This window comes from Gallus gallus, chromosome 20, assembly GCF_016699485.2.
Source record: "Gallus gallus isolate bGalGal1 chromosome 20, bGalGal1.mat.broiler.GRCg7b, whole genome shotgun sequence".
Taxonomy (NCBI): domain Eukaryota; kingdom Metazoa; phylum Chordata; class Aves; order Galliformes; family Phasianidae; genus Gallus; species Gallus gallus.
In genome coordinates, this window is record NC_052551.1 from 1,015,192 (window position 1) to 1,040,891 (window position 25,700).

The window sequence follows — 25,700 nt, forward strand, 5'->3', positions numbered from 1 at the left end:
GGCTCCCTGGAGCTCCAGCTGCCATATTCTCCATGATCCCTGCTGGGAAGGAGCCTATTTGCCAGGCAGGGCGGTCGGCAAGACCACTGGAGCATCCAATTCATAGACCGCATCCTCCTTGCTCAGATGTAGAGATGGGCTGCTGGATAACCTGGCTTTATTCCTTGTTCCCGTCACTAGCCTGAAAGCAGGGAGCAGGGCTGGAAATGCAGATGGAGAAAGCAGTGGCACAATTCAAACCTGTCTCCATTTGCTCCATCAGGACTGAAGAAGCCCTGGGCAGTTTCCCTCAGCCCTATTTGTGTCTGGATCTTAGAGCGGTTTGCTTCTTTGAGAACGTGGAGAGTGAACATGACCTACATAGCCACTGAAGGATCTCCGAGACTCAGTTAAATGAGGGGCAATCCTGTACCAGCTGTGGGGCTCACAGGCCAAGAACTGCATCTTACCTTTTCATTCTTGGCGTCGGTATCAAGCTCTGCTATTTTGGCCCACTTTTGCCAGAAGTTGGGGTCATCTAAGGAGATGTCAGTTCTGTTGCCTGATGCTACAAAGCTGGCCTGAGAGTGAGAGAAGGTGAGTGAACAAGTTGCAGCTGTGCTCTCCAGATGTGCTTTCCCCAGCAGAGATCCCCAACATGCTGCACCCTATGTAGCCACGTCAGAGGTTCTTTGTTTGCTTAAGGAAGCTGAATCTCTCTCCACTACTGTCCTGCCTGGCCTGCTGGAAACTAAGCCTGGGCTGTGCCACCTGTGAGTGGAGGGGAACCCAACGACTCTCCAAGGACAGCAGCCAAGAGCACAGCACAGAGATGGCCCATTGGGCTCCTTCCTGTGAGCTGGCTGCAGGAGGCTGCTCTGGTGGGGCTGTCAGAACCCCAAGGCACACAGCTCCCCACGGTATGGCAGCACACAGCTTCTGACATTGTGGAGGCCAGCAGCCAGGTCCTGCCACCTCCCCAGGAGTCCTCTTGCAGACCCAGGTCCTACGGCAGAAGAGTGAGGCTGGCCACAGGGATGGGCTGTGCTGAAGGTACCACAAAGCCTTCGCACACCTTCTGCCCTCTCTTCTCCAGGCAGAACACCCGCAGCTCCCTCAGCCTGTCTCCATAGCAGAGGTGCTTCATCACTCTGAGCATCTTTGTGGCCTCCTCTGGACCCGCTCCAGCAGCTCCAAGTCCTTGTGCCAGGGGCCCCCATACTCACAAGAATGGGGTCTCACAAGAGCAGAGGGAGAAAATCACCTCCCTGCCCTTCTGGTCATGTTTCCTTTGACACAAAACAGGATATAGTTGGCTTTCTGGACTGCAAGTGCACATTGCCAAGCTGGCACAGCTCTCAATTCTCTCAGGCTGGCAGCCCCCTCCTCACTGCTCTGCTGACCTCCTGAGACAGGAGAACCTGCTGTCTCCATGTTCCAACAGGGTCTCACTCCTGGGCAAGCAGGGACAGGCAGAAGAGCTTGGCCTTCAGGCAGACACAGCTTCAGCCATACACAGGGAAGAGGCCATGCCAACAGAACTGAGGTACACCCCCCAGAATGTCCCCCTTCTGCCCCAGGAGGCAGTTCCCTTCCCACCCAAAGAGCGTGATGCACCTTGGCAAAGGTGGAACCCTTCCCCTCGGACTGGATCGTGATGGTCTGCGTCCTGCGCTGGAGGATCTGGTCAATGTCCTCCTCGCAGAACTTGGATCCTTCATCCTCCTCATCCATGAGAGCACCATAGGCACCTTTCCGCAGCAGGTCCTCCACCTCCATCTTTGAGAGCTGCTGGACCTGCCCAAACATAACACTGTCACCAACCCTGCCAGCCACTCGAGGCACCAGCACCATGGGAGAAAGCTCTTCTGACCCAGACCTCCTGCTGCATGAGTCCATGTCAACCCAGACACAGTACCACATGTCCACAAACCCTGTGACAGTGCAGGGGCAGCCTGCCAGGCTGAACAGCAGCAGTGTGAGTGTGTAGCAGTGTGAGCAGTGTGTAGGACTGGGTTTTCCCTACACAGAAGCCTGCTGCAACTTGGCAGTCACTTGCACTTCTTCCAGGAGTTACCCAGCCTCTTCCTCTCTCCAATCTACCTTTCTTCTTTGCACAGTACTGCACAATGCTCATAAAACAGCTCTGCACAGCTCAAATGGGCTGGGTGGGCTGCTAATATAGCCCACAATCTCTTCTCATGACAGGCAGCAGAGCTGCCACACAGGTTTTGGCCTCTTAAGCTCTGGTAGGAGAGGGATAGACAGGCTGGGGATGTTGGCCAATGACAATGGACCAGTGTCCTTGTGACAGCACCCAGGGCTGCAGTCAGCTGTATGGTCTGAGCCCAGGTGAGATCCTTCCCACCTTGAATCTGAGGTTTTTAGCCCAATGTGGGGACACAGCCCTGCACAGCCACCCAGAGGATAGAGAGGGACAGGATGCATGGGAAGGAGACATACTCTCTCTCAGAGCCTCCTGCTGAACTCCGCTCTGATCGCTAACCTACCCCGTTGGTGCCGCCCTTGCGGTTGATGTCCTGCAGCACTGCCTTATCCAGGCCCAGTTTCAGGCTGGCCTTGTCAAACATCTCCCGCTCGTAGGAGTTCCTGGTGATGAGGCGATACACCTTCACTGCCTTGCTCTGCCCGATCCGGTGGCAGCGAGCTTGAGCCTGGGAGAGAGGAGGGCAAAGGCTTAAACGTCGTGAGTCCAACATCTCCCACCTCCTGGGGCACCCCTCACTGAGCAACTGTGACTGAGCTGGAGTAGGAGCCAGACCCACCACTCCAAGGCAAGGAAATGCAGATCAGGCTTCAGCCTTTGCTCTCCTAGGCAAAGCGGTGCCTACCTGTGCTGTTAGAGCTACAGGGGGATCTCCCTCATGATGTGTGCCTGCCTCTCCAAGTGCTGCACACCATATCAGAGCAGCTAGGTGCTGCTGCCCACATCTCTCCAGCTGGCTGGGGCAAGAGGAGATGTGCAGTGGGACCTGTATGGTCCAGCCTCGCCTGGCCCGTTACCTGGAGGTCATTCTGTGGGTTCCAATCTGAATCAAAGATGATGCAGGTGTCGGCAGCAGTAAGGTTGATGCCCAGTCCACCCGCCCGCGTGCACAGCAGAAAGACAAAGCGATCCGAGTCCGGCTTGCAGAAGCGGTCGATGGCAGCTTGGCGCAGGTTGCCACGCACCCGTCCATCGATTCGCTCATAGGTGTACCTGCTCCAAGAGGGAAGAGGTGAGAGCAGGGTCACGGCAGGGTCTGACCTCACTACAGCTACAAACCCCTTCTTGCTCCTTCCCCCCAGGCTGTGCGTGGGCATGCACTCAGCCCAAACTAGGACCAAGGGAAGGTCCTATCTCCATCTGGTCATTTCTACGACCACCCTAGGCAATGCAGAATGGCCAGGTCAGACTGCCCAGCATTGGAGTCTCTGCACCCATAAGCGGTAACTTGTAACTCAGATCCTTCAGTACATAGGCACAGAATGACAAAATCCCCACCCTGTGCTTTTCCACTCCAGTATCTACAGGGCAGGATGGATATGACACGGAGGAGCTGAGGTGCATGCTGAAGCTTGTACTAACCGCCTCTGAATGAGATAGTCTTCCAGGATGTCAAGGCAGCGCACCATCTGGGAGAAGATGAGCACCTTGTGCCCACCAGCAATCAGCTTGGGAAGCAGCTTGTCAATGAGCACCAGTTTTCCAGCTGCCTGGATCATCGCCTGCAGCTGGAAGTCTGGTGCCTCCGGGCTGTGTGTTTTACGGAAGTCTTCCAGGATCTTCTCCTCTGCCCCTGCCAGGTGAGAATGGATCTCAAAATCACAGAAAGGTTTGGGCTGGAAAGAACCTTAGAGGTCAGCTAGTTCGAACCCCAAGGGATGTGAGCTCTTGATCCGGTTGGCAGTACAGTTGACTCCAGCTTCCTTTCTAGGGCAACAGCAAGCCACCATGCAAGGAACAGAATCCTTGCAGCTGGCTAGATCTAGGGAGGCTGGCTAGAGATCTCCAAAAGCCCCTCCACTCCTCTGACTCTACTCCTTCTGGTCTTACACCAGCTCTTGACAGAACATGTCACATTGGAATGCTAAAGAAGACTCCACTCTAAAATGTCCCTAAAACAGCTGTACGCAGAGAGCCTGGTAGGACCCTGAGGCCAGCAGTGCCCACCAGCAGGCAGCACTGCAGGGGAGCTGGGCTGCCCAGGAGGACACCAAGACGGATCACTGCAGGCAGAAGGCCAGAGCTGAGTGAGCCCTATGGGCAGTGACGAGCAAACACTGCAGTGAGACCCAACCCCCACAGTGCCGGTGCACAGCCCTCACCATTGATGAGATATGGGTGATTGCAGCACTTCCGCAGCTCCATCATGGTGTTGATGAGATTGGGCATATTGTGCTGATTGGCACCCTTGGACAGAAAGGAGAAGTTCTTCTCCAAAATGGCCCGGTAGTATTTCTTCTGGATGTTGGTCAGTTCCACCTCAATAATGGTCTCTTGCTTGGGTGCCAGATTCTTCTCTACATCATCTTTCAGCCGTCGCAGCATCATGGGCTTCAGGATGGACTGCAGCTTCTTCACCTGCCAGAGCAAGAGCAGAGATTCACTGCCCTCCCTCCATGGCAAGCACATGGTGACAACAGCAGAGAAGCCAGCAATATTAGAGCCTCTCCAGGCTGGAAACCCACTATAAACGGCCCTGAAACAACTGTTCTGACAAACACGGTAACTTTAGGATCTGGCTTCCCTGTAGCAGGCAACTGAATGGGCCATGAACTCTGCACAGTTCTGTTGGAGGCAGCCTTGGATACATGTGTATGCTGCAGGAGAGCCAGAAGCTTCGATCACAGCTGATGGGTGCTCCATGTGTCCATGCCTGCTCCCCAAGGATGATGATCTTTTGCAATCTTCACTTAAGCTAGACACTCAAAGAGCAGTGAAGCAACCCAAGGTACTGTGCTGCTCCCCGTGAGCCATGCTCAAGGGGATCGTCCAAGGATGGTTCTCCAGGGAACCTGACAGAGTGACAGACACATGGATTTACTGACTTCCTCACTCACCCTACACTCCTGCTGGACAGACAAGATGGGAAAGGTGGGTGCACTGAGCTGCCCAAGCATGCAAGGGGCAGTGGGGAACTATGCAGGGAGCAGACCCTGCCCTTGGCATGGCACAGGTCTCCTCTCTCCAAAGCAGCACTGGCCTATGGTCTCTGTCATAGTTTTGCTTCTCCTGGCTGAGTCCAGGGCCTACATGTAGCACTGCACCTTGCAAAGAGCAGATCTTTAAGCACTGAGGGGTGGTGTTCACTTCCATGAAGTCTGAGTGTATGCCAGCTGTCTCAGTGATCTGCACTAAGTCACCAGTCTCACTCTTCTGTACCTGCTCTTCTGTCTTCAGGTCCCCAAACTCCTCCAGGAAGGCTGTCTCTGAGGGAAACTGTTGTGGCTCCAGGAAATTCAAGAGGCTGAAGAGCTCCTCCACTGAGTTCTGCAGGGGGGTGCCTGTCAGCAGCACCTTGTGCTCCTGGGTGTATACAGAAAACAGGTTGAAGGCTGACCCACTGGTTAGGTCCAATGGCCTCAAGATCACAATGTTCATAGTCTTCCAGCCCCAGAAGAGCACTGCGTGACCAATAGGCAAAGGAACCCCCAGAGCGGCTCCTTGGCCACAGTGCTGACCCAGCTGCTGTCTTGTGATTCCCAGAATGCTCCCCAGGATGTGCACCAGGCTGGCTGTGCAGTAAGAACAGCCAACACTGAGAACCCCATGCTGCCCCCATGGCTCAGCCCTACCCTGGCATGAGCTGGTAGGGCTGTGCTGGCATGTGGATACTGACAAAGCCCAAGACCCCATACACGTGAAGGACATGGACATCCAAATCCACTTCCCTGAGCAGCTCATTGACCCCTTTTTCATCACACACAGTCCTGCACCACTATCCCTGGCACAGATTAGTCCCATGTTTGCAAAGAATTAAGAGAACACCTTAAATATGGCAGCCCTGCTCACTGTAGGGTACAAGGCACACCACGGCCAAAAGATGTTGCACATAGCTGCTCAGCCACTATCTGTGTGTGCTGAAGCAGTCCACAGCCGTGCTGTGTGGCCAGCTAGTGCTCTGCTGGGGAGTGCACACAGATGCAAGGACATAGGAAGAGTCATGGGTTAGTATTCCACTTCAGCAAAAAAAAATATTGTGATGCATACAGGTCACCAGTTCCCCATCCATCAAAGGGTCCTCCATCATTACTGCTGCTTTAGCAACTAAGTGGCTCACAAACAGCCTCCTCTCTGAGACAGGGAGACCTGGGACCAAGCAGCTGGCAGAGACATCTAATTGCTTGGCATGGCCACCTCTTACCCACCCTACTCTCATAGGAACCTGAGCAGGACATGCTCACCAGGGCCATAAGTTTCAGCCCCTCCAGCAGCTTGCAGTTCCTGTTCTTCAAGCGATGCGCCTCATCAATGACCACGCAGCGCCACTGGATCTTCTTCAGCTCTGGGCAGTCAGCAAGGATCATCTCAAAGGTGGTGATAACCACCTGGAACTTGAAGATCCCAGGGAGAGGATTGCCCTAGGGAGACATAAACCATATGCAGTGCTTGAATCCTGCAGGGCAGCAGGATGCTGTCACACATCCTGGCAGTCCACAGAGGTTGGACACTATAACAATGTTAGCATCTGAATCCTACTTGGGATTGTCTCACATTCACCTCCCTCAAGCAGTGGGCAGGTTCCTGCAAGCCTCCATGCTGGCTGCAGACTGCATGTCTCCAAACCAGGCACTGCTCCAAGGCAAAATAATCAGGCCTGGACAATAACTGTGGCTGAGACTCAGCTGTATTTTCCCTTTTCTGCTTGAATTGGGTCTTTTCTTCACTCATACACAGTGCACCCTGAGCCCATGCCACCAAAGGGGTTCTTAAAAGATCACAAGCCCCATGTGCAACTCAGTGCTTCCCCAGAAAAGGAAGTCAGAACTGGAGGACACATCCTGGGAGTGCTGTGTGCATCAGTCACCTGTGTGTCCCTGTACACCATCTCATACTGTTGGATCATCTGCCGGCTGATCTGGCTGCCGTGGTACACGATGGCATTCATCTCTGTCCAGGTGCGAAACTCCCTCTCCCAGTTAGTGATGGTGGAAAGGGGAGCGATGATGAGGAAGGGGCCATGGATGCCCATCAGGAAGATTTCTGAGAGGAAGGTGATTGACTGGATTGTCTTCCCCAGCCCCATCTCATCAGCCAGGATGCAGTTCTTCCTGCAGATATGGGCAAGGACAGGTTAATGTGGCCCTCAGGGGCAGGAACCACCCCGTCACTAGCCCTTCAATGTGCTGTCAGGCATGTCACCTCCCACACCTGACTCCATGGTGTGGGGGACATCAGGTCAGTGGCCCAAACTGATCTGGGTAAGCCAGACCATCCAACCTCTTCCAGATGATGGACTTGAAGTTAGTATGAAAGAAGCTGTCTTTTGGGTGCACTCTACCTTGTGGACAGTATCTGCTGATGCTGAGAACATGCATACTCCTGCATTCCTCCCACAAAAACGGGTCATCAAGAAGCCTGACCAGTACCAAAAATCAGCTGTACTTTAGACCCATAGCTAAGCCCGTACTATCACTACCGAGAAACATTCCTAAAGACTCAATTGCAAGGCTAACACAAACACAGCTGCTGTGGCCACTGCCCATCAGCTCCAGCACTGGTAGTTCTTAGCAGCTGCTATCAGGTCCCTGCTTGTTAGCTCTGCTCACGCAAAGGCATGTGCCAGCACGCCTCTTGGGAGCCCAACACTCCAGCCCCTCCTCACCTGTTATACCAGTTAAAGAGCAGCCAGTTCATTCCCTCCAGCTGATATTCCCGCAGCTGGTTGCTATTCTTATACTCTCGGGACTTCTCCAGTTTCTGCCAGGACTCAGATGCTGGGCGCTCCTAGAAGGAGAGAGCAGGAGCAAGATTCATGGAGAGGAAAAGACAAATGCCCAGTGTGGTCAGCCCCTGATTTTGGGGCAGGACAATGCTTCAAAACATTCAGCAGATTCACAGAGAGGTCTTGGCCCCTGGATCCCACCTGTAAATCCCACTAGCTAGCACCTCCAGAGAGGAGGATATGGGGCTTGCACTGAAATAGTGGGGACAAGAAGGTGACCACTGCTAGACCCTGACAAAACAGACAGTCCCTTCCTGCCCAGGGCAGCAGTTGCCAGCTGGGTACGTTACCTCTGGGTACGTTACCATGTGCTTGATTTCTGGAGGGATTTGGAGGGCTTCAAACTCTTTAATCTTCACTGGATCAACATCCTCCTCCAGCTCCCAGGTGCTCTCCTCATAGGGCAGGGAGCACCACTTCACCAGGTAGTGAGTCACCTCCTGCAGCACATAGAGAGGCTTGTAGACCAGTGCAGGGCTCACGGCTGCTCAGCCCCACAGCACGGGCACAGGCTGCAATTGAGACTGAGTCACTGCAACGCTCAGTGGCCCCTGTATTACCCCAGTGCCAGGGGGCCCCCAGAAGTAGGGTCTGAGCTATGCAAAGCTGGAAAGGCAAGTTGATGAGAGATAACAAGATGCGTGCGCTGGATGCAGCTCTCCTGCTGAACCTCCCTCCCTCTCTGGGGTAGGTGAGTGATGCAGCCACTTACCTCTCCAGTGTCAGGGTCCTTCGTGTGAGCCACCTCCAGAATTCGATCTACCTCCACATAGTCTGGGTTAAACAAATCCTCATCAGGCTGTGACAGCAAAAGGAGAAGTAAGTTCAAGGTGATTTGAGGGTTAAACAGATGGTGGGCATGAGAAAACAAATGCGGGACATCTGTCCCCAGCATGCTGCTTGCTGTGCACAGCACACCAAGTGCCAATGGACACAGGTATGTGACATCTGTCTCTGGGCAGGGAGGATGCAGAAGCCCTGCAGAAGGCAAAGCCCTCACTTTGGAGCGGCTGCTGGCCCTGTGCTGCCCTTGCTGGGAGGCAGAACTGTCCGCTCCAGCCCATCTGGCCCTGAGGCACAAAGAGTAGAGCTGCATGCTCCAGCTTATATACAACATCCAGAGTTGTGGCTGCCACAGACCACAACCGCACACAGCAACACCTGGGTCCCTGCAGCTGTTCCCTCATGGATCCCAGTTCCTCTGCAAGGAATGGCACCTTGTTCCCTCTGCCTCTCTTCTTCCCCACTTTCTACTCAGCAGACACCAGCAGCAACTGCTCAGGAGGCAAGGGAAAGCCTGGGGAGGAGTGGGCTTTAGAGTAGCAGTTGTCCTTGGAGAGAGGTGTCTAGGGCTTGGGAATGAGAAAAAATAGGCTTCTGTTTTCACAGATCCCCAAACTATGCAGGAAAGAGCAGTTGCTCTTTGTTAAACTGTCAATGGAACAGTGCATCCAACATATGCCTCTTCTTTGCATTCTGGGAAATCCCAAACAGACTAAGGAGTGAGAAATTAGACACACTCCGCTGAGTTTGCAATTACTTCCATGGAGATATGTTCATAGCCCACCCAAATGTTCATAGTTCACACTTATAAGGGGCAGCTTGAGGAGATCTAACAACTATCTTTGGAACAGAAAGATAAATGATAGAACACCTTCCATTCCAAACAAGATTAATCTGTATATATAGCAAAGCAGGCAGCAGTGGCCCTACACCCAGGTATTTATAGGTCTCTCTCCCCTCCGCTCCACCACAAGCAGGCACATTCCCCAAATGAACACAGAAAGCACCATCAGCCCTATGTACTGCCTTCCTTCCCATTGAGCAATGCTTCCAGGGTTGGCAGTGACCAGCAAGGGCCATCTGTCACCCTGCCCATACCTCCTCTGGTGACACCAGGGGTATTCAGGGCATTGTCACGGCCTGCTCAGCCACAGCTCTGGCCCAGCTGTGCCAGGGAAGGGAACGGCTGCCTGCTGCACTCAGCTCTCACCTCTGTAAAAATATGCTTCATCTGAGCCTGCTTGTTTCGGAAGCGCTTTATCTTCTGGGATATTCGGGGGTCCTTCTCCAGCTCCTCCAGAGTTGCCCACTTACAGTGCAAGTACGAGCTGCAGAGGGAAAAAAATCAACAAAATGTGACCAGAGAGGCCCCGGGGAAATGATCGTATCCACCACACAGACAAACAAGGAGTTCCCAGAGACCCACAGAATACCCAGCTAACGCCTTGCCACATGGGGCCCCAGACCAGAGAAAGCCACAGACAAGACTGAGCACTGCAGCTGTGGTGGCTGCCCCACTCCCAACAGCCTGGGCCTGGCTCAGGAAGGCAGCAGCAGCAAGGTCAGAGCTGAAGCTGGGGCTGAGACAGAGATGAGGGCACACAGACCACACTCCTGCACATGGAGCGTGTACCACTGCAGCACAGAGCACCACAATGCTGCACGTACAAGTTCCTGTACTTGACGTAGAACTCCTCCATCTCGAACGTCAGGCCTCCAGGATGAGTCTGAAACCAAGGGAAGGAAAATCAGTGGTGTCCAGAGCCTGTGCAGAACACGGGGCGGGGGGGGAAGGGGCATCCCCAGCCACGGACCCCAGGCAGGCTCAGTCTCACAGATACCAATGATGGCCAGGCATGGCATGGTGCCCACTCTGAGGCTTAGTGGCCCTGAGGAGCACGGTGCAAGACTGCCCTTGAGGATGAGGGACTCAAACACCTGGGGACCAGTCCAGGTCTGACTCTTCTCCAGAAGCTCCCTGGTGCCCAGGGCAAGAGAAGCACCACGCTTATTCCCAGCCCAGAGAGGTGATGGTCTGAGCATGCCCCACCACCACCTTGCAAGGCACAGGTGCAGGAATAGCACAGAGACAAGGACTGCCGCTACATCTCCTGTACCTGACGCACAAAGACAGGCAGGTCTCCTCCCCCCTCTGCCCAAAGACCTCTGGTCCCACTGGCATCTATGTCACTCACCTCCTTCTGCACCATCCTTGAGGCAAGGATCTTCTCGATGATATTGGCATCATCCTCAGGAGGCTCCTGGGGACAGTGGAAAGAGAGCAGAGAGCTGTTTTCCCAGCTTGGTCTCTGGCATCACCCTACTACAGAGCAGTTGCTCTTCCTCTGCAAGCTCACCAGCCCAGAAAAGTGGAGGAAGCTTGGAAGCTTCTCTGATGAGTCTCATGGAGGAAAGGTGCTCCCTCCATCACTACCACCAGCCCATGGCCACAGCACATGCAAGGGGACAGGAGGGACTTTGGGCCTACTGTAAGGAAATCCCCCCCTGAGGCTGCAGAGACCTTCTGATGGTCGCCATGGGCACCCACTCCACAAACTTGTGCTGGAGGTGGCCCTAACACCATCCTGCTCCCAGCCCCAAGATGGCAGGCACAAAACAAGCAGGGACCCTGAGGCCCTTCCAGTGACGCTCTGTGGCACAGGATCCAGGGAGGAAAACTGCAAGCTCAGGACACGGAGAGAACAGCTCTGGGGCCTCAGGGCTCCCTTCTTGTCCTGCTGGGTCAGTCCCAGTTGCAGGAGCAGCCGTAGCCAGCCCTGGTCAAGCCTGTGGGCAAGAGCCCAGAGCAGGTCCTCAGCTCAGCCTGGTTATGATGCCTGCCCTCTTAGCTCATCTGGAGCTGGGCACACCAAGGTGGGTATCCAAGACTAAATGCAATGAGAAGCAGGCCTGCAGCACAGACACCTGACACAGGCAATCCACTCCCAACTGCTTTTTTGAAAATCTCATTTGAAGAGTTCACTGGTGGGAGCCTCTTGTGGCCTTAGGCAGCTGCTGAAGGAAAGGGCAACACGTCCTGAAGGCACATGGCAACCCTCCAGACAGGGCTGGGGCACCAAGCCAGGTCTAACTGGCTCAGCAGCAGATCTGGCTAATAGCCACACCAAAGCCTTGATAAAAGGGACTAAAGAGGGACACAAGAACACCAGGACAACAATTAGTGACTGTTATTAATATCTGGCAGCTTTGTTGGTGACCACAGAAAGGCAGTGAGCTGCAGGCAACTGGTGCACAGGCCAGCAGGAACGAAGAACAAGATCAGTGTGCAGTGAAGGAAGGGCAGTGAGCTTCAAACCATGGTGTCTCCAGTTGGTCCCTGCCACACCGCCCAGCAGAGCAAGTTTGTGGCAGGAGTCAAGCTGAGCATCTCTACAATCTGAAGGACTGGTGAAGAGTGGCAACATGCACAGAAAATGATGATCCGGCTCTCATAAAGCCTTCGGCTGTCAGCCAAAATACTGGGTTAACCTCAAGGGTAAGAGCCACAGAGACAGGAGCCAAAGATGGGCACAGGCAGTGGGTTGGTCATGCATTCAGGGACACCTCCAGGTACATGACATGTCCCACAGGCCTTACTCTCCCAGCAGGAGGAGGCAGGTTGGACCTTACCTTGTGCACTCAGACCTCCTGCTGGCACACTCCTACATGCACATTGCTGCCCCATCCTTGTACAGGAATCCTACACTTCCTCGAATCCTACAGTGACACCCTTGGGACGCCCTGACATGCAGGAAGCTCCATCACCACAGTCCCACCTCCAGCCCTACCTCAGCCTGCCATGCCAGAGTGGAGGCGGAGAGCGCGGAGGTTCGCCCAGCTCCCAGCACAGCTATCGTCTCGCCATCATCATCCACCACCTTGAAATCCAGGTCCTCATTGTACTTCCTCCGCTTCACCTGCCGGCCAGAGCGGCGTTTCTGTGTATGGGATGAAAGAGTTAGTCATGGGGAAACAGGCAGCCCAAGTACCTCCTCTGCTGGGAATGGGGATGGAAGCTGGAGGAGAGAGAGCCCTAGGGCTGCCTGATCTCCAGACCATCCATCCTCTGCACAGGTGGGGTGGAGGTGGTGGGAAAGAACAGGGCACTGCTGCCACAGGTAGAGCAGCTGTCATCAGTGCTACTCAAGGCCTCCACCTGTGCCTCAGAGCAGAGTGCCCGGCCTGCGCAGTACTGCTGGCCCTGAGGTCATATGCAGCAGAACGCTGCAGAGACGCCCAGCGGCCTTCCCATGCCATCCTGGGGAGGGGCATCGCCAGAAGGCACAGGATAGTGCCCAGCTCTTTTCCCACTAAGATGCATCCAGGATTTCCCCAGCCAGCATCCAACCAAGGGTTTGGGCCATACCTGGCTGTCAGCCGACTCCGCGGACTCCTCAGGGCTCTGTGCTGATGGGCTCAGAAGATCCTGATCCAAATCCAAGCTGTCCACTGGGATCTCATTTTTCCTCTTCCCTTTCTTCTTCTTCTCTACAGGGGTGGGCCCCTGCTCCTTGCTGCCAGGACAGACCAACAGTTAGACCTTGCTCCTTAGTGCCAGGACAGACTGATGGTCAGATACTGCTCTGGGGTCCTGGGAGGAGCCAGTAGGCATCTGCACTGGGCTCTGCTCCAAAGTATTCTTCCCTCCTCTCCGAAGGGCAGCACCGGGCATATCAGCACAGCACAGCCAGCAGTGGTGGCAGTTTGCGCCTTCTCTTTGATCACCATCAGGTATTTTCAGCTGGTTCCAGGACAGCAGGACAATGGTGTCTGACTGCACAGCCTGGTGCAGGGCAGCAGGTGGCTGGGGGCTCCCCTCACTTGGGGAGCGGCATCACAGGGGCTGCTGGAAATAAAGTTCAGCTCACTGCCAGCCTGCACAGCTCCTGGGGCCTGATGCTGTTACAGAGGTGGGGCGAGGAGCCAGGAGGAGCCCGGCCAGCACCTCCCCACCCAGCTGGGGGGCACAGCCATCCCTACCCACTGCAACAAACACTGCTAAGGGAAAGATTTCCAGGCGCTGCTGCCTGTCCCTGGGCTGAGCAAGAAGCCCAGGAGCAGAGCTGTCTACTGCTCTCACCAGCAGCCCCTCCACATCCAAGATTTGCACAGCTGCAGAGAACAGTGGGTTTCAAAGCCCCGCTGAGGTTTTGTCCCCATTCTGTGAGGCAGTCATGCTTGTCTGGGGCCAGCAAAAGCCACACAGTTAAAAATCTGCTGTTCAGGCCAAATTTGACCTGGCTGTGTAGCAGCAGTTCAGTTAGAGGCCCTGAAAATGCATAGAGAGCATTGCTTCCACCTGAGCAATAACTCCCGAGATATTGATTTGCAAGTCACAATTAACAACTGCTTCATTCATGAGCCAGTAGTTGGCTGTGATTAGAAATAATTTAGAAGAAATTACGCCACCATTATCTGCCACTTAGAGGACTCCCAGCAATCATTCCCTTTGCATGGAGCGCCCTCCCCACCAGTCACCTGCTTGGCATGGGGCTCTCCCACTGGTGCCCCACATCCCCAGCCCTCTCTGTGGCTGGGAGCAGGCTCTCCATTCCACCTCAGGGTGTCTGCTCCCAGCACCAGTTCCTGCTTCAGGTGGGTTTGTTCACTGTCTGCTGAGCCACAGGCCAAGGCAACCATCAGAGAAGCTCATAATGAGCCCTGCCTTGCTTTCTGCAGCAGGCACAGCTGGGGCGACCCCACCACATCCCCCTGCCTGGCCAACCAGGCCGGTGCCATGGCAGGCAGGTCATACTATTGCAGGCTGCCTTTAGCACTGTGTGAAAGCACTGCTGGCAACCAAGGAACCTTCCAGGTGGCAGCAGGCTCCTGGACGACAGCTGGACTCTGGCCTCCAAGGTCTGCTCTTTCCCAAGCCTCCCTCCGCTGGCGTGGACCCCAAGGTTCCACCACGGGGTGGATGTGTGTGAACCGCCCACACAGCAGTTTCTTACAGGTGCAGCGGAGGCGGCACTAGAAAAGGCTGCCAGCTGCATCCTTCATCTCTGGCAAAGGTTGAAACAAGCTGCCTTCAAGGCCTCCAGTTCAGCCTCCTGCCAGGAATGGCCAGAGCAGCCCTGTGTGCCGGGCACGAGGCCAAACTGGACTTGGCACCAGGCTGGGGGCTCTGGGAGAGCAGTGTGCCCACCCGTCCTGCAGGACATGGTGACCACCCCGCCTGGCTGGCCCATGGGCCACACAGAGCAAACAGAAATCCTGCTTTTTGTAAACAGGGAGAGTTAAGAGCAGGCGCTGACTCTGCAGGTGCTCCAAGACTGAGACTGCAGTTTTATCTTCCTAGGAACAGCACAATTCTTCTGGGCACTGAATGCCACCTCTGCACGTGCCTCATCTTTCTCTTCCTTCCCACTCTGCTCCAGCCCTACTCCCTAGCACCAGCCTCCCTGCTCTCTGCTCTTGAGCACTCTCTGCTTGACCTGCCGTCCACATCTCACCAGCCCATGACAAGGGGCCAGGCATCTCTTGTGTGCAGAGCACTCAGTTCGAGGGTGAGCAGAAGAGGCAGCACTGTGCAGCTCAGCTGTGTGTGCTCCACCAGGGGCAGGGCCCAGCTCTCACATGTTGAGCTCCCCACCAGCCTGATGCGGGAGCTATGCAGCCCCATACAATCCACCTGAGCCCTGGGCATGGCCACCCTGGCACAGCCTCTCCTCCAGCCATGGAGTGAGCTACAAAGGAGCTAGAGCCCCTGGAGCAGGAAAGATCTGGGGCCCCATCCCCTCCTGCATGCAGACAGCCGTGGCAGGAGGGAGGCAGGTGGGTGGATGCAGTGGACCCTGGGAAGCCCATTCTGGTGACTGTTTCCAGGAAAGTTCCTTCAAGTAGCAATACCAAACTGATGTCTTCCAACAAAGAAAGGTTTTGATGAAAAAATCTGAGCTGGATTCTGTACTAATCTTGTTTCTGGCCCACATTCATCCTATGGGTTATTTACAGCACAAGAGGAGGGCCCAGCTCCAATCAATAAGCCTGCCTTGTACAGGACTCTCCACAAACACAGAAAGTCCTTGACAGTAAATCATATGATGCCAGTTGAAACCAGCTCTGCTTTCTGCACACATTCCCAATTAAAAAGAAATCAGAGCTCCTCTTCTGGCCGATGATGTTAATTAATAGGATGAGGAATTACTAGAGGTGGTGGTGTTCAGCTGTGCAGTACGAGGGAGCCCTCAGGCCTCCAAGCCACAGCTCTGCTAAGAGCCCATGGCCGCTGCAGGGGCAGCTCCTGACCCCGGGTGCACCCCACGTCAGCCCCTGGAGCCCACAGCCCCTGCCAGTCACCGAGCCCAGGTCACAGCAGCACCCACCTGCTCTTCTTGGGCCTTGTTCTGGGGCCAGGCTCAGAGCTGCTTTTCCTGTCTTTAGGCTCCTTGGGAGCTTTGGGCTCCCGAGGTTTCCGGGCCTTCTTGGTCACCTCCCTCTGCTTGGGCTCCTTCTGCTTCTTGGGCTCCTTGGCCTTTTTAGGCTCTTTTGGTTCTTTAGGCTCTCTTCTCCTCTTTGGTTTCACCTCCACAGCTGCTTTTTCTCCTCCTTCCTGCTCTCCCAAATCCTTTTTCTTCCGTTTCTTCTTCACCCCCGTGCCCACAGCCCCAGTGTCCTGCATCCCGTTCTGGGCACCTGGCCGCCGCAGCGGAGCCCCGTCAGGCTGCTCCTCGGGGCACAGGCACTGCCCGCCTGCCTCTGTGGCCGTCGCCCGGGGGGACTGCTGCTCCTCGCTGCTAGCCAAGGGGCCCTGCGCCTTGCACTCCCAGGTGTCCGAGGCATCCGACATTGGGGAGTGGCTCAGCACTTTTAAGCTGGGTGGCTGCAGAGAGAACAGAAAGGCAGCACGTGAAGCAAATGCCACAGATCGAAGCAGCATGTGTTTGCAGAGGGGATGCCGGGCTACAGACCCAGCAAAGCTTTCCATGCCAGAGCGCTACATGAGCCATGCCCCTCAATGTGCGGGGGACCCTCTGGCCACCCCCCGCAGACAGCTCCATGGGCAGGAGCCCTGGCCCTGCCTGATGATGGCACGGCAGGACAGGCCACAGACCTGAGCCTGGCACCTCTCCTGTGTCCCCAGGCACAGCACCAGACAAAAAGCCCTGCTGGGAGCATGGTGCCTGTCCTGTACCACCATCACGGCCCTTCCTGGAAGGCATGGTCATCCCAGGGCCTCTGCAGGGGACAACCAGCAACCCCTGCTCCCACACCAGGGCTCACGAGACCTAGAAAGCATCTGGTGATAAGAGCTTTTTGTCCCAAAACACAGAATTGCTCCATTTTTCCCACAAAGACATCTCTTCCATGTCTTACAGCAATTATATCCCAAGGGCAGAGCCCAGCTCCTATAGCTGGAAAGGAGCCTGGGAACTGTGGGGCTGCAGTGTGCCATAGGGCCCTCCCAGCATCCCACATCCTCCTGCCCCAATCCAGGACAGCTGCTTCTCCTGAGGGCAGGTCCTGTCTTGAAGCAGCCTCTGGCATCCCAGGACTCCCAGCCCCATCCAGCTCCTTGGGTATTCCAGAGCTGCTGGGGTTTGTAAATATTTAAGTCCCATAGGCTGAGGCTGGAACCCATTCACAGTGGTCCAAGCACAGAGCGCTCTGCACACCACTTCTGATTTGGATCAGCAAAAGCACTGTGTGGTGCAGAGTGGCCCTGCCAGGCTGCCCCACCACGGGGCAGCAGAGCACCAATACCCATGTGGCACCGTGTCCCCAGGCAGCCAAGAGAAACTCTCCTCTTGCAGGGAGAAACACTGCACTATAGGTGCTGGTGCCTCTGAGCCTGGGGGCTGAGCAACAGGGTCAGCCTCAGCCGCAGCCTTTGCACCTCTTAGATCTTGCAGGCTGCCCGAGCTGGGGATCAGCTAGAACAATATAATGGATTAGTTACAAAGTGTACAGAACCCAAGAGAATGGATATCCTTTTGATTCTACGCTGAACAGCAGCCAAGCACAGATAGCAGATAGAGAGCCAGTCAACAGCAACCTGGCATGGCAGCAAGGTGAGCTGCTCCCGAGCCAAGATCAGTCCCACACGGAGCTATGATGGCTGGGCATGGGGGGCCTTTCATGCATCAACCCTTCCCAGAAAGTCAGCGCTCCATGCTGCCTGCCCAAGCTGTGTGACATCCGCACAGAGCCACAGGCTGCAGGGCCCGTGAGAAGGAGAGCACGAGGCAGGAACCCCTCTCCTGCTGCATCGCCCCAGGCAGCCAGCAGCCAGTCCAGCTCCAGACACCCACCACAGCCCCAGGCAGTTCTGTGGGCTGTATGCCCCAAGGCCAGTGCTGGCCACAGGGCACCCTGCAGGCAGCTGTCACTACAGCCTGCCAGGGGGGTCACAGCAGAGCTCTGGCAGCAGCCAGCAGTACACACCTGCCACCGGAACAGCCTGAAGCGGCTGCACAGTGAGAAGGCCACAACCAACAGCTTTAGGAACGAGCAGCACACAGCTCACACAGGCAGCAGCAGAATACGGGGACACCAAATCCAGACACCTCCAGATGGGCTGGATAAGGGCTGCCAGCCCAGACACTCTGCTGCACCCACAGCAACGAATGGGTGTGCCATGAGGCTGTGGCACACTCCTGCTGCCCGCCTGCACTGCACTTGCTGCCATTTGCAGACGGTTTGGTGCAATGGGAAGAGCTAGGGATAGGCTCTTCCTGTTTCCTTTGATGAAGTTCAGCTTATCCTGGCTTCTCTCCACCAAAAGCTAAGAGGAAAAGCCTGGGAAAGCAGTGCAGGTGCTAAGCTCCTGCATGGCTTCAGAGCACTCCTGCAGCTCGCCTGGCGCAGTCCTGCCAGCCCTCTGCAGCCCCACCGCCCTTTGTAACCATGGGCTCCAAGTACCCAGCAGCAATCGGTGCTACCATCTGGTAAGATGTGGGAAAACACACACTCATTTTATTTTAATCCTGCTGCCCTCCTGCATGGCTCCTGGTTCTCAAGGGGTGAATACAAAGAAACGTCTTCTCACTGTCCTCTCTCCCCCATTCCCTACTTGCCCTGTACATACCCTGCAGAGCTCCCAGCCCAGCTCTAGCACAGGTGCCTCCCTCTCCATGGACACCAGCTACTCCACCTCTCAACCACCTACCTGGTCTGACAGCAGGAAAGCACCCAGCACTGAATATGGACCATAGAGCAGCAGGAGGATATAGCTCTGTTCTCTCTCCCTTTGCAAATCACTACAGGCAGAGCCAAACCCTCATCCAGTGCTTTACAACCTCATCCAGGAGCAGGGAAAGCCCCAAAAGAACAGCATATAAACAGGAAGGAGACTGACTTTTCACAGAGGCAGACAGTGACAGCACAATAGGGAAGGAATCTAAACTAAAAGAGGGGAGGTTTAGGTCAGGTGTAAATGGAAGTTCTTCACCCAGAGGTGGTGCGGCCTCAGCGCCGCTGCCCAGAGCTGTGGGTGCCCCATCCCTGCAGGTGCCCGAGGCCACGGCTGGGCCCTGAGCAGCCTGAGCTGGGGGCAGCCAGCACGTGGCAGGGGTGGGGCTGGGGGGCCCTTCCACCCCAACTGTGTTGAGATTCTATGATACAGTGGTACCTCTATGTTACTTGGCAAGATTTTTCTTTAGCCCTCCCAACTCTGCCTCCATCTCACCACCTCACATACCCACAGCAGGAGGACCATGTGCCACAACAGCACTCAGCACATACTGCTCCTGCGCTGCCTCGCCACAGCCAAAAGCACTCCTACACACAGACTCTGTTCTTTAACCCACCATTCATACACAGAGGTTTCTTGTCAGAGGACTGCACACCTCCTTTAGCAGCACCTGGTGAGGAATGTGCTCAGCATCAGCACAGAGTCTGCGCACAATGTATTGGTGCACTCACCTCATCCTCACAGTGGAGGTGCCCGAGGCCACGGCTGGGCCCTGGGCAGCTTGAACTGGTGGGGGGCAGCCAGCCCATGGCAGCTTTCCGTGAGGGCCCTTCCCACCCAGCCATGCTGGGATTCTGTGATTTCCTCTGAGGTTCAGTGACTGTGGCAGCTCCATCCATCTCTGGGCAGCGCTCCTGGCTGTGTCCCGCACCCTGGGCACCAAGGGCCCTGCTTACCTTCTGTCACGTTAGCTGTATCTTTAAGGCAATCCCTGTGCCCGTGCCACCGGGGACGGCCGTGCTACCGCCACCCAGCTGCTCTCCAAGCACAGCCCATCCTAAACTTGTCATGGCCTTGAGACATTTGAAGAACTTATTATTGGAATTCAGGCTTTTAGCAAGCAACTCTTAAAAATATTTTTAGCCCTGCCTTGTTGTGGGTTTATTTTAAATTCCCAGTATTTGTCCTTTTTCCTCACTACAACTTTTTTAATTAAAAAAACTCCATCTTTTTATACTCAACAGCCTTCCACGCATCTTTTGTAGCTGTGTGACCAGGTGAGCTCTGCTGTTTCCTCCTGGGTTACTTTGGAGGGGAAGGGGGAAGTACAGAGCTCCCCCCAGCACCCTTTCCCCTTTCCTGTTTCCCTGCACCACGTTTATCCTTAGGACTGTTCCTCTGAATTCTCTCTCCATTGTTGTTTTTGTTTTTTGCTTTTTTATTGGTGAGGATTGTAATGATTTTACACGTTCAGAATACACTTCTATGTATAGTTTGGATACTTCTTATATTTCCAGCAGAACCTTGCACAAACCACATTTGGTGGAGGGAAGTCCCCCAGCAGCAGCACGCAGTCTCCTCCCATGTGTCAAACTACTGACAAAGAGAAAGTCAGGAGCAAAGAAGTGCTTAAACCCCTCCCCGAAGAGCTGTTAAGGGCTAACGGAGAGCACTTATAATTGCATGACCTCATAAGAGGGCAAAGCCAAAGTCAAGATGGGCCTTAATGGTGTGTTTCCTTAACTTGAAATCAGTTTATTTCATTAGGAGTCACAGCTTGACTTGACACCCTCGCTTTTACTCAGGACTTGAGGGAAACCAGCATGGCAGAGGAGCAGCAGTGGGGCTAGCCACGGCCCAGCACTGTGAGGATGGGCAAGGGGGCACAGCTGGTACATACCCACTGCCAGCCCAGCACCTGCACAGGGAGCGGAGGGTCCAGGCCCACGGCAGGGGCTGGACTGAGCCATACCTCACGCACGGCCCTGAGGGAGGCAGCGGTGGGCACTGAGGAGAGAACCTCCCCAGCCCTTCTGGGCATCACCCACAGCTCCCTTGGTTAGATGGCACCCACACAGCATGCTCCTGCAGGGAGAGGGACTGCAGCCAGGAGCAGTGGCTGTGCCACATGATGTCTTCTGCTTCCAGTGCCCTGCAAGCACCAGCACCATTCAGTGCCCTTTTTCTGCAGCCTCCGGGAGAAGAACACATGGGGGGATACACCAGGCCTGGCTGGGACCTTCAGAGACCTGTCCTACACAGGGAGCCCAACAGGGACCATGACAAAAGGGTCCACCACAGGTTTCCTAAAGCAGAGCCCAACACCCAGGGGCATACCCATGCTCCTACCAGCTGCCTCTCCCTGCAGTATAAACGGCACCCAGACAATGGGCCTCGTGCCCAGCTCTGCCCACCTGTCCCCACCTGTCCCTATGGCTGGACACAGGGCACCAGAGGGGTACAGAAGGCAGCTTTTCCCACGTGCAGTATTTCTACAAACTATCAAGCCATCCTCAGTGGCAGCTGCAGTCTCACCAGAGGCACAGCACGGCCTGGTGCATCCTCCCGCTGGCTGTCCACACCCCTTGTTCCCAGCTCTTAATGCAATGCAGCAGAAGCTAAAAATACCCAAGTGCCACCCTCCGTCATGTCTCTGAGCAGGCTCCGCAGCCGGCACGGGATGAGTGTGACGGAGGTGGAGGCTGGCTCCGTTCCCAAGGCGCTTCGTGAGCCACAGCCCTCAGCCAGGGAGCACAGACAGCATAAGCAATGAGCATGGGGAGGCAGGGGTCATGGGCCCTGCGGAGAGTCATGTGCAGCAGTGGGGTGAGCCCTCCAAGGGTTGGGGGCTGTGGGGGCTGGTGGGAGGGCATCCCCACTGCTCCCCACTCACCTGAGAAAATTCCAGGAGCCCAGGGACACAGCTTGGGACTGCACTACAAACACTCACAGGGCTCCCCAGCCCCTGCACAAGGTCCTGCTGCCATCAGGTGAGCTCTGTTTGTGGCCCTAGACATTGTTTGCAGTAGGGGAAACATCAAAGTTCAACAAAACAGACCCATAACATTCACGGAAAAGCAGTGAGTACTGAAATCAAAGGCAAAGCAGAGCCTCCAGGCTGTTGTTCTCAGTCCCGGGGTGTCCCCACAGCCTCACCTGCACACCCAGGCTCAAACCAGAGAAACTCCCAGGACAGGCAGGAGCCGCAGACATGTGCTGCTCTGCTCCAACAGCCCAAGCAGGACAGGGCCATTTCCACGGCAGCTGTAGAGATTCACAGGCACCACAGCATAACCCCATTTTATCTCAGTCTTTCCCAGGTTATTCAACAAGTCAGAGTTTGGCAGAAATTAGTAGGAGCAGTGCCCTGTTAACGTGGCACAAAGCCATGACCTTGGGCACCTGCAGGGATGGAGCATCCCAAACTTCTCTGGGCAGCAGTGCCGGGGCCACACCACCTCTGGGTAAAGAATTTCCTCCTCACACCTGACCTAAATCTCCCTTCTTTTAGCCACCCCCTTTGTCCCGTCACTATCGGACTGTGTAAATAGGAGAGATCGAGTTTTTAGAAGCTCCCTTCAAGTACTGGAAGACCGCACCGTGGTCTTCCCAGAGCCCTCCCTTCTGTGGGGGAGCACCCACAGCTCCCTCAGCCTGTCTCCATAGCAGAGGTGCTCCAGCCCTCTGAGCATCTTCATGTCCTCCTCTGGACCCACTCCAGCAGCTCCGCGTCCTTCTTGTAACGGCAGCCCCAGGCCTGGATGCAGTACTACAGGTGAGAGTACCATGGCCTGCTGCTTCTCCTGCTCCATTGGCAAATGGACAAGATACCCCAGCATGCTGCATCACCAGTCAGGAGGGAATTGCCCTCTTTCACAAGTCAGTCACAGCCTGGTGACAAACCCCCTGGAATTTCAGGCGTTGCCAGGGAAGAAGAGTCACGCCAACACAGGCCCTGACTGCCAAGCAGGGCCCTCGGCTGGTGCTGTCCCACCAGGCCTGCAGAAAGCACATCCAGAACCCACTTCAAAAGAAGCCAACAGCTCTCCCAGCACCTGTCACCAACACAAAGGGTGCCAGCACTCTGCCAACCCCTGCAGCTCCCTGCAGCCCCAAACAGCTGCCTGCAGGGTGATGGCCCAGCTGAGATCCTGCAGGTGAGTGGCAGGCTCCTCCCACACACACAGCTCACCCTGGCAGCTGTTAGTGCTGCTCAGACCCCTCAGAGAAGGGAACATCTCCACACAGTTCCTGTGGAGCTGATGAGCCTGGGAACGCTGCAGCGCACTCTGTGACACGCTGCAAGGAATGTCCCACGCTGCTGCTGGTTCAGAGCACAGGAGATGGACAGCTTGACCCTACATCTTCTTCCTCGTGCTGATTTGCCTTTATCTCCCTCCCAGACTTGATCTGCAGGGACAGTTGTACAAAGCACTGACAAGCAAGCTATTTAAAAACCTCCAAATGTGGGAGGAGGACGGTTTTTCTGTGCTCAAACCCCACATCATTTCAGCAATCCCATTTACAGAGCAGTCAAAACTACTACACAAGTGTGGGAATTTCCTACCTGGCAGACGGTCTCACACAGGTGTGCCCCAAGGCCCCATCTGGCAGCAGAGCCCAGTCCTGCTGTGCTCCCACCCTCAGCTCGAGGCTGGCTCTGCCTCCTCACAGCACCTTTGGGACATGCAGTTATTTAAATTCCTTACCACACCAGCCCACTGCACACACACCTTCCTCCACATGCCACTATCTTGTATCATGGCCACACACCTTTTCCAAATCCTTCTCCCTTCCTCCTCCCTGCTACCCTGCCACAGCAGCAAAGCATCGCCCTGAGCAGCACCAAGCGCTGCTGCACAGCAGGAACAGCACCAGTTGGTGCTCTCCAGCAGATCCATTCCTCAGCTCGGTGTTCAGCTTCGTGGCTTCCCATTAAAGCAGCACAGGCACAAATCAGCTCAGGGCAGAGTGGACTGTTTTATAGCCCCAGACATATTTCAACCCTGCTGGCAGTCTGCACACGTGTTAACAGGTTCCTTTCCCTTCCCAGAGCACCGATGGTCAGGTTTCCTGCGCACACAGTTACTACAAAGACCGCTGGCTAATAAATCTCCTCTGGGACCAGCAGGTAGTTACAATCTGATGCAGCAATTCGGAAATGGCAGCTCGGTGGGATGGGATTATTTCTGAGCAAGGGAAGATTTACTGGCCAAGCTCTTGCAGCACTGCAGATGTGCTGGCCCCCAGCCTCCCCAGCAGTGTCAGCCCCGGAGCATTACGTTATTAGCAGTAATCACAGCAAACATGCATTTCTGTAATATATGCGTGATGAGATTCAAACAAGAGCCAGAACTAGTGACTTGGGGGGAAAGAAGGGCTGCTTCTACACAGGGACCAGGACCAAACCAAGAGTATTTCCATTACTGAACACAAATCCTATTGTGCCTAATCACCCAAGTAAGATTTATGCACTCCAGGCCGCAGCTCTGGTCAAATTTCAGCATCCTGAACTGTGGCCCTCCCTGGAAATGCAGCGATCCCTCTCTGCCCCCTTCCCACCGCACATCCACTGCAACAACACACAGCACAAGTTCCCGACGCCTCACCAGCTGAGTTAGGAGAAGGAGAGAGGGTCACAAACCTGCTTGTCTTTTTTCTGTATTTTCATTATCATCAAATCAGGGATGAATGTTATTTCTGTAAGACACAATACAACAAAAAATTGACAATAAAAAGACTGGTAATCCCAAGGCACTCAAACCTTCCACCTCACCCCCCGAAGAGGCCGCGCAAACCCCAGTCCCACTCCGAGCAATAAGGTTGCAGCAGTGAAACGTGGCCACGCAACCCCGTGCAACTCAGTGCAACCCAAACCCAGCTTCACACTCACAGCCCCAGCACAAAGTGGAGCACCTGGGACTTGCAGATTTGCCCTCCAGCCCACCATCGCCCAAACCCCACGCAAGGACCTGGGAGACATGCCAGATGCTGCCAGCCCTGCAGCAGCAAAGGGAAACAGCAAACCAACTGGCTGTGCCAAGCTGCACCAATGGGAGTGTGAAATCCATGGAAAGGATGCAGGAGCCCAGCGAGCCTGGGGGCGAGGACTACTCCTATGTTCCCAAAGCCAGGGACAGGCAGGAAGCACACCTGGGATCCATGCTGCTCCCCCTGGCTTGGAGCTGTTCAGCATGGGGACAGTCAAGGGGACACAGCGTAATTTCAGCCCCACACCCTACCCAGTACAGCCTTTCTGTGGTGCTCTGACAGAGCTGTCAGGCCTTGTCGGAGCCCCCACTCCAGCAGACACTGCCCAAGGGCCAGCAGTTGTCTGCTTCCACAGCGCCAGGAATGGAGCCAAGGAGTCCAGAAACATCTGACGAGCATTGAGACACGAATTCCACAAACGTGTCTCATTTCCCTCCCATATCGTGCAAACCCTACTCCACGCACTATGGCACAAGGGCTTACCACAGACCACTGATCCTTCTCCTGCCCATGCTGAGGCTCCCTTCCCAGCTCAGCCTCCCAGCTGGGAACAGACATTACCAAAACCCAGAGCCATTACTCTCCTTTGGTCTGCTGGGGCTCCCTCCAGAGCAAGAGCCCAATGTGGGGAGCATCCAAGGAGACCAATCTCGCGTGGTGATGCTGGTCCTCCCCAGCCTCCACAGCTCACCCCTGCTACACCAGGGAGAAGAGCCAAAGGCTTCCAATTCCCATCCTGGCTATGCAGCAAGGACCAGGCCAGCATGTCCCATGAGGAAGCCAAACTTGGTCGCAGTAAAGGCACCCAAGTGCTACCAGCTGAGCAGGGAGGATTTTGATGACATCTGGACAGGATGGTGCAG

The 25,700-nt window shown here is 55.2% G+C and overlaps 1 protein-coding gene across 2 annotated transcripts in view; it reads right to left on the reverse strand.

The window, feature by feature from the left end:
* CHD6 (chromodomain helicase DNA binding protein 6) overlaps nucleotides 1-25,700 on the reverse strand; it is a 72,554-nt gene that overhangs the window by 25,361 nt on the left and 21,493 nt on the right. Inside the window, exons 2-20 of one of the 2 annotated variants that reach the window (XM_046902960.1) lie at nucleotides 24,491-24,546; nucleotides 16,040-16,536; nucleotides 13,078-13,225; nucleotides 12,500-12,649; nucleotides 10,907-10,972; nucleotides 10,380-10,438; nucleotides 9,922-10,039; nucleotides 8,641-8,727; nucleotides 8,234-8,368; nucleotides 7,809-7,930; nucleotides 7,011-7,254; nucleotides 6,388-6,564; nucleotides 5,366-5,509; nucleotides 4,309-4,564; nucleotides 3,569-3,779; nucleotides 3,004-3,199; nucleotides 2,490-2,654; nucleotides 1,597-1,776; nucleotides 450-560 (exon numbers count right to left, since the gene is read on the reverse strand). In XM_046902960.1, coding sequence (XP_046758916.1) covers nucleotides 450-560; nucleotides 1,597-1,776; nucleotides 2,490-2,654; nucleotides 3,004-3,199; nucleotides 3,569-3,779; nucleotides 4,309-4,564; nucleotides 5,366-5,509; nucleotides 6,388-6,564; nucleotides 7,011-7,254; nucleotides 7,809-7,930; nucleotides 8,234-8,368; nucleotides 8,641-8,727; nucleotides 9,922-10,039; nucleotides 10,380-10,438; nucleotides 10,907-10,972; nucleotides 12,500-12,649; nucleotides 13,078-13,225; nucleotides 16,040-16,536; nucleotides 24,491-24,523 — 3,099 coding nt within the window. In that variant the 5' untranslated portion in view covers nucleotides 24,524-24,546. Of the gene's footprint in view, nucleotides 1-449; nucleotides 561-1,596; nucleotides 1,777-2,489; nucleotides 2,655-3,003; nucleotides 3,200-3,568; nucleotides 3,780-4,308; nucleotides 4,565-5,365; nucleotides 5,510-6,387; nucleotides 6,565-7,010; nucleotides 7,255-7,808; nucleotides 7,931-8,218; nucleotides 8,369-8,640; nucleotides 8,728-9,921; nucleotides 10,040-10,379; nucleotides 10,439-10,906; nucleotides 10,973-12,499; nucleotides 12,650-13,077; nucleotides 13,226-16,039; nucleotides 16,537-24,490; nucleotides 24,547-25,700 lie in introns of both variants that reach the window. The other variant, XM_040650837.2, reaches the window with a different exon arrangement.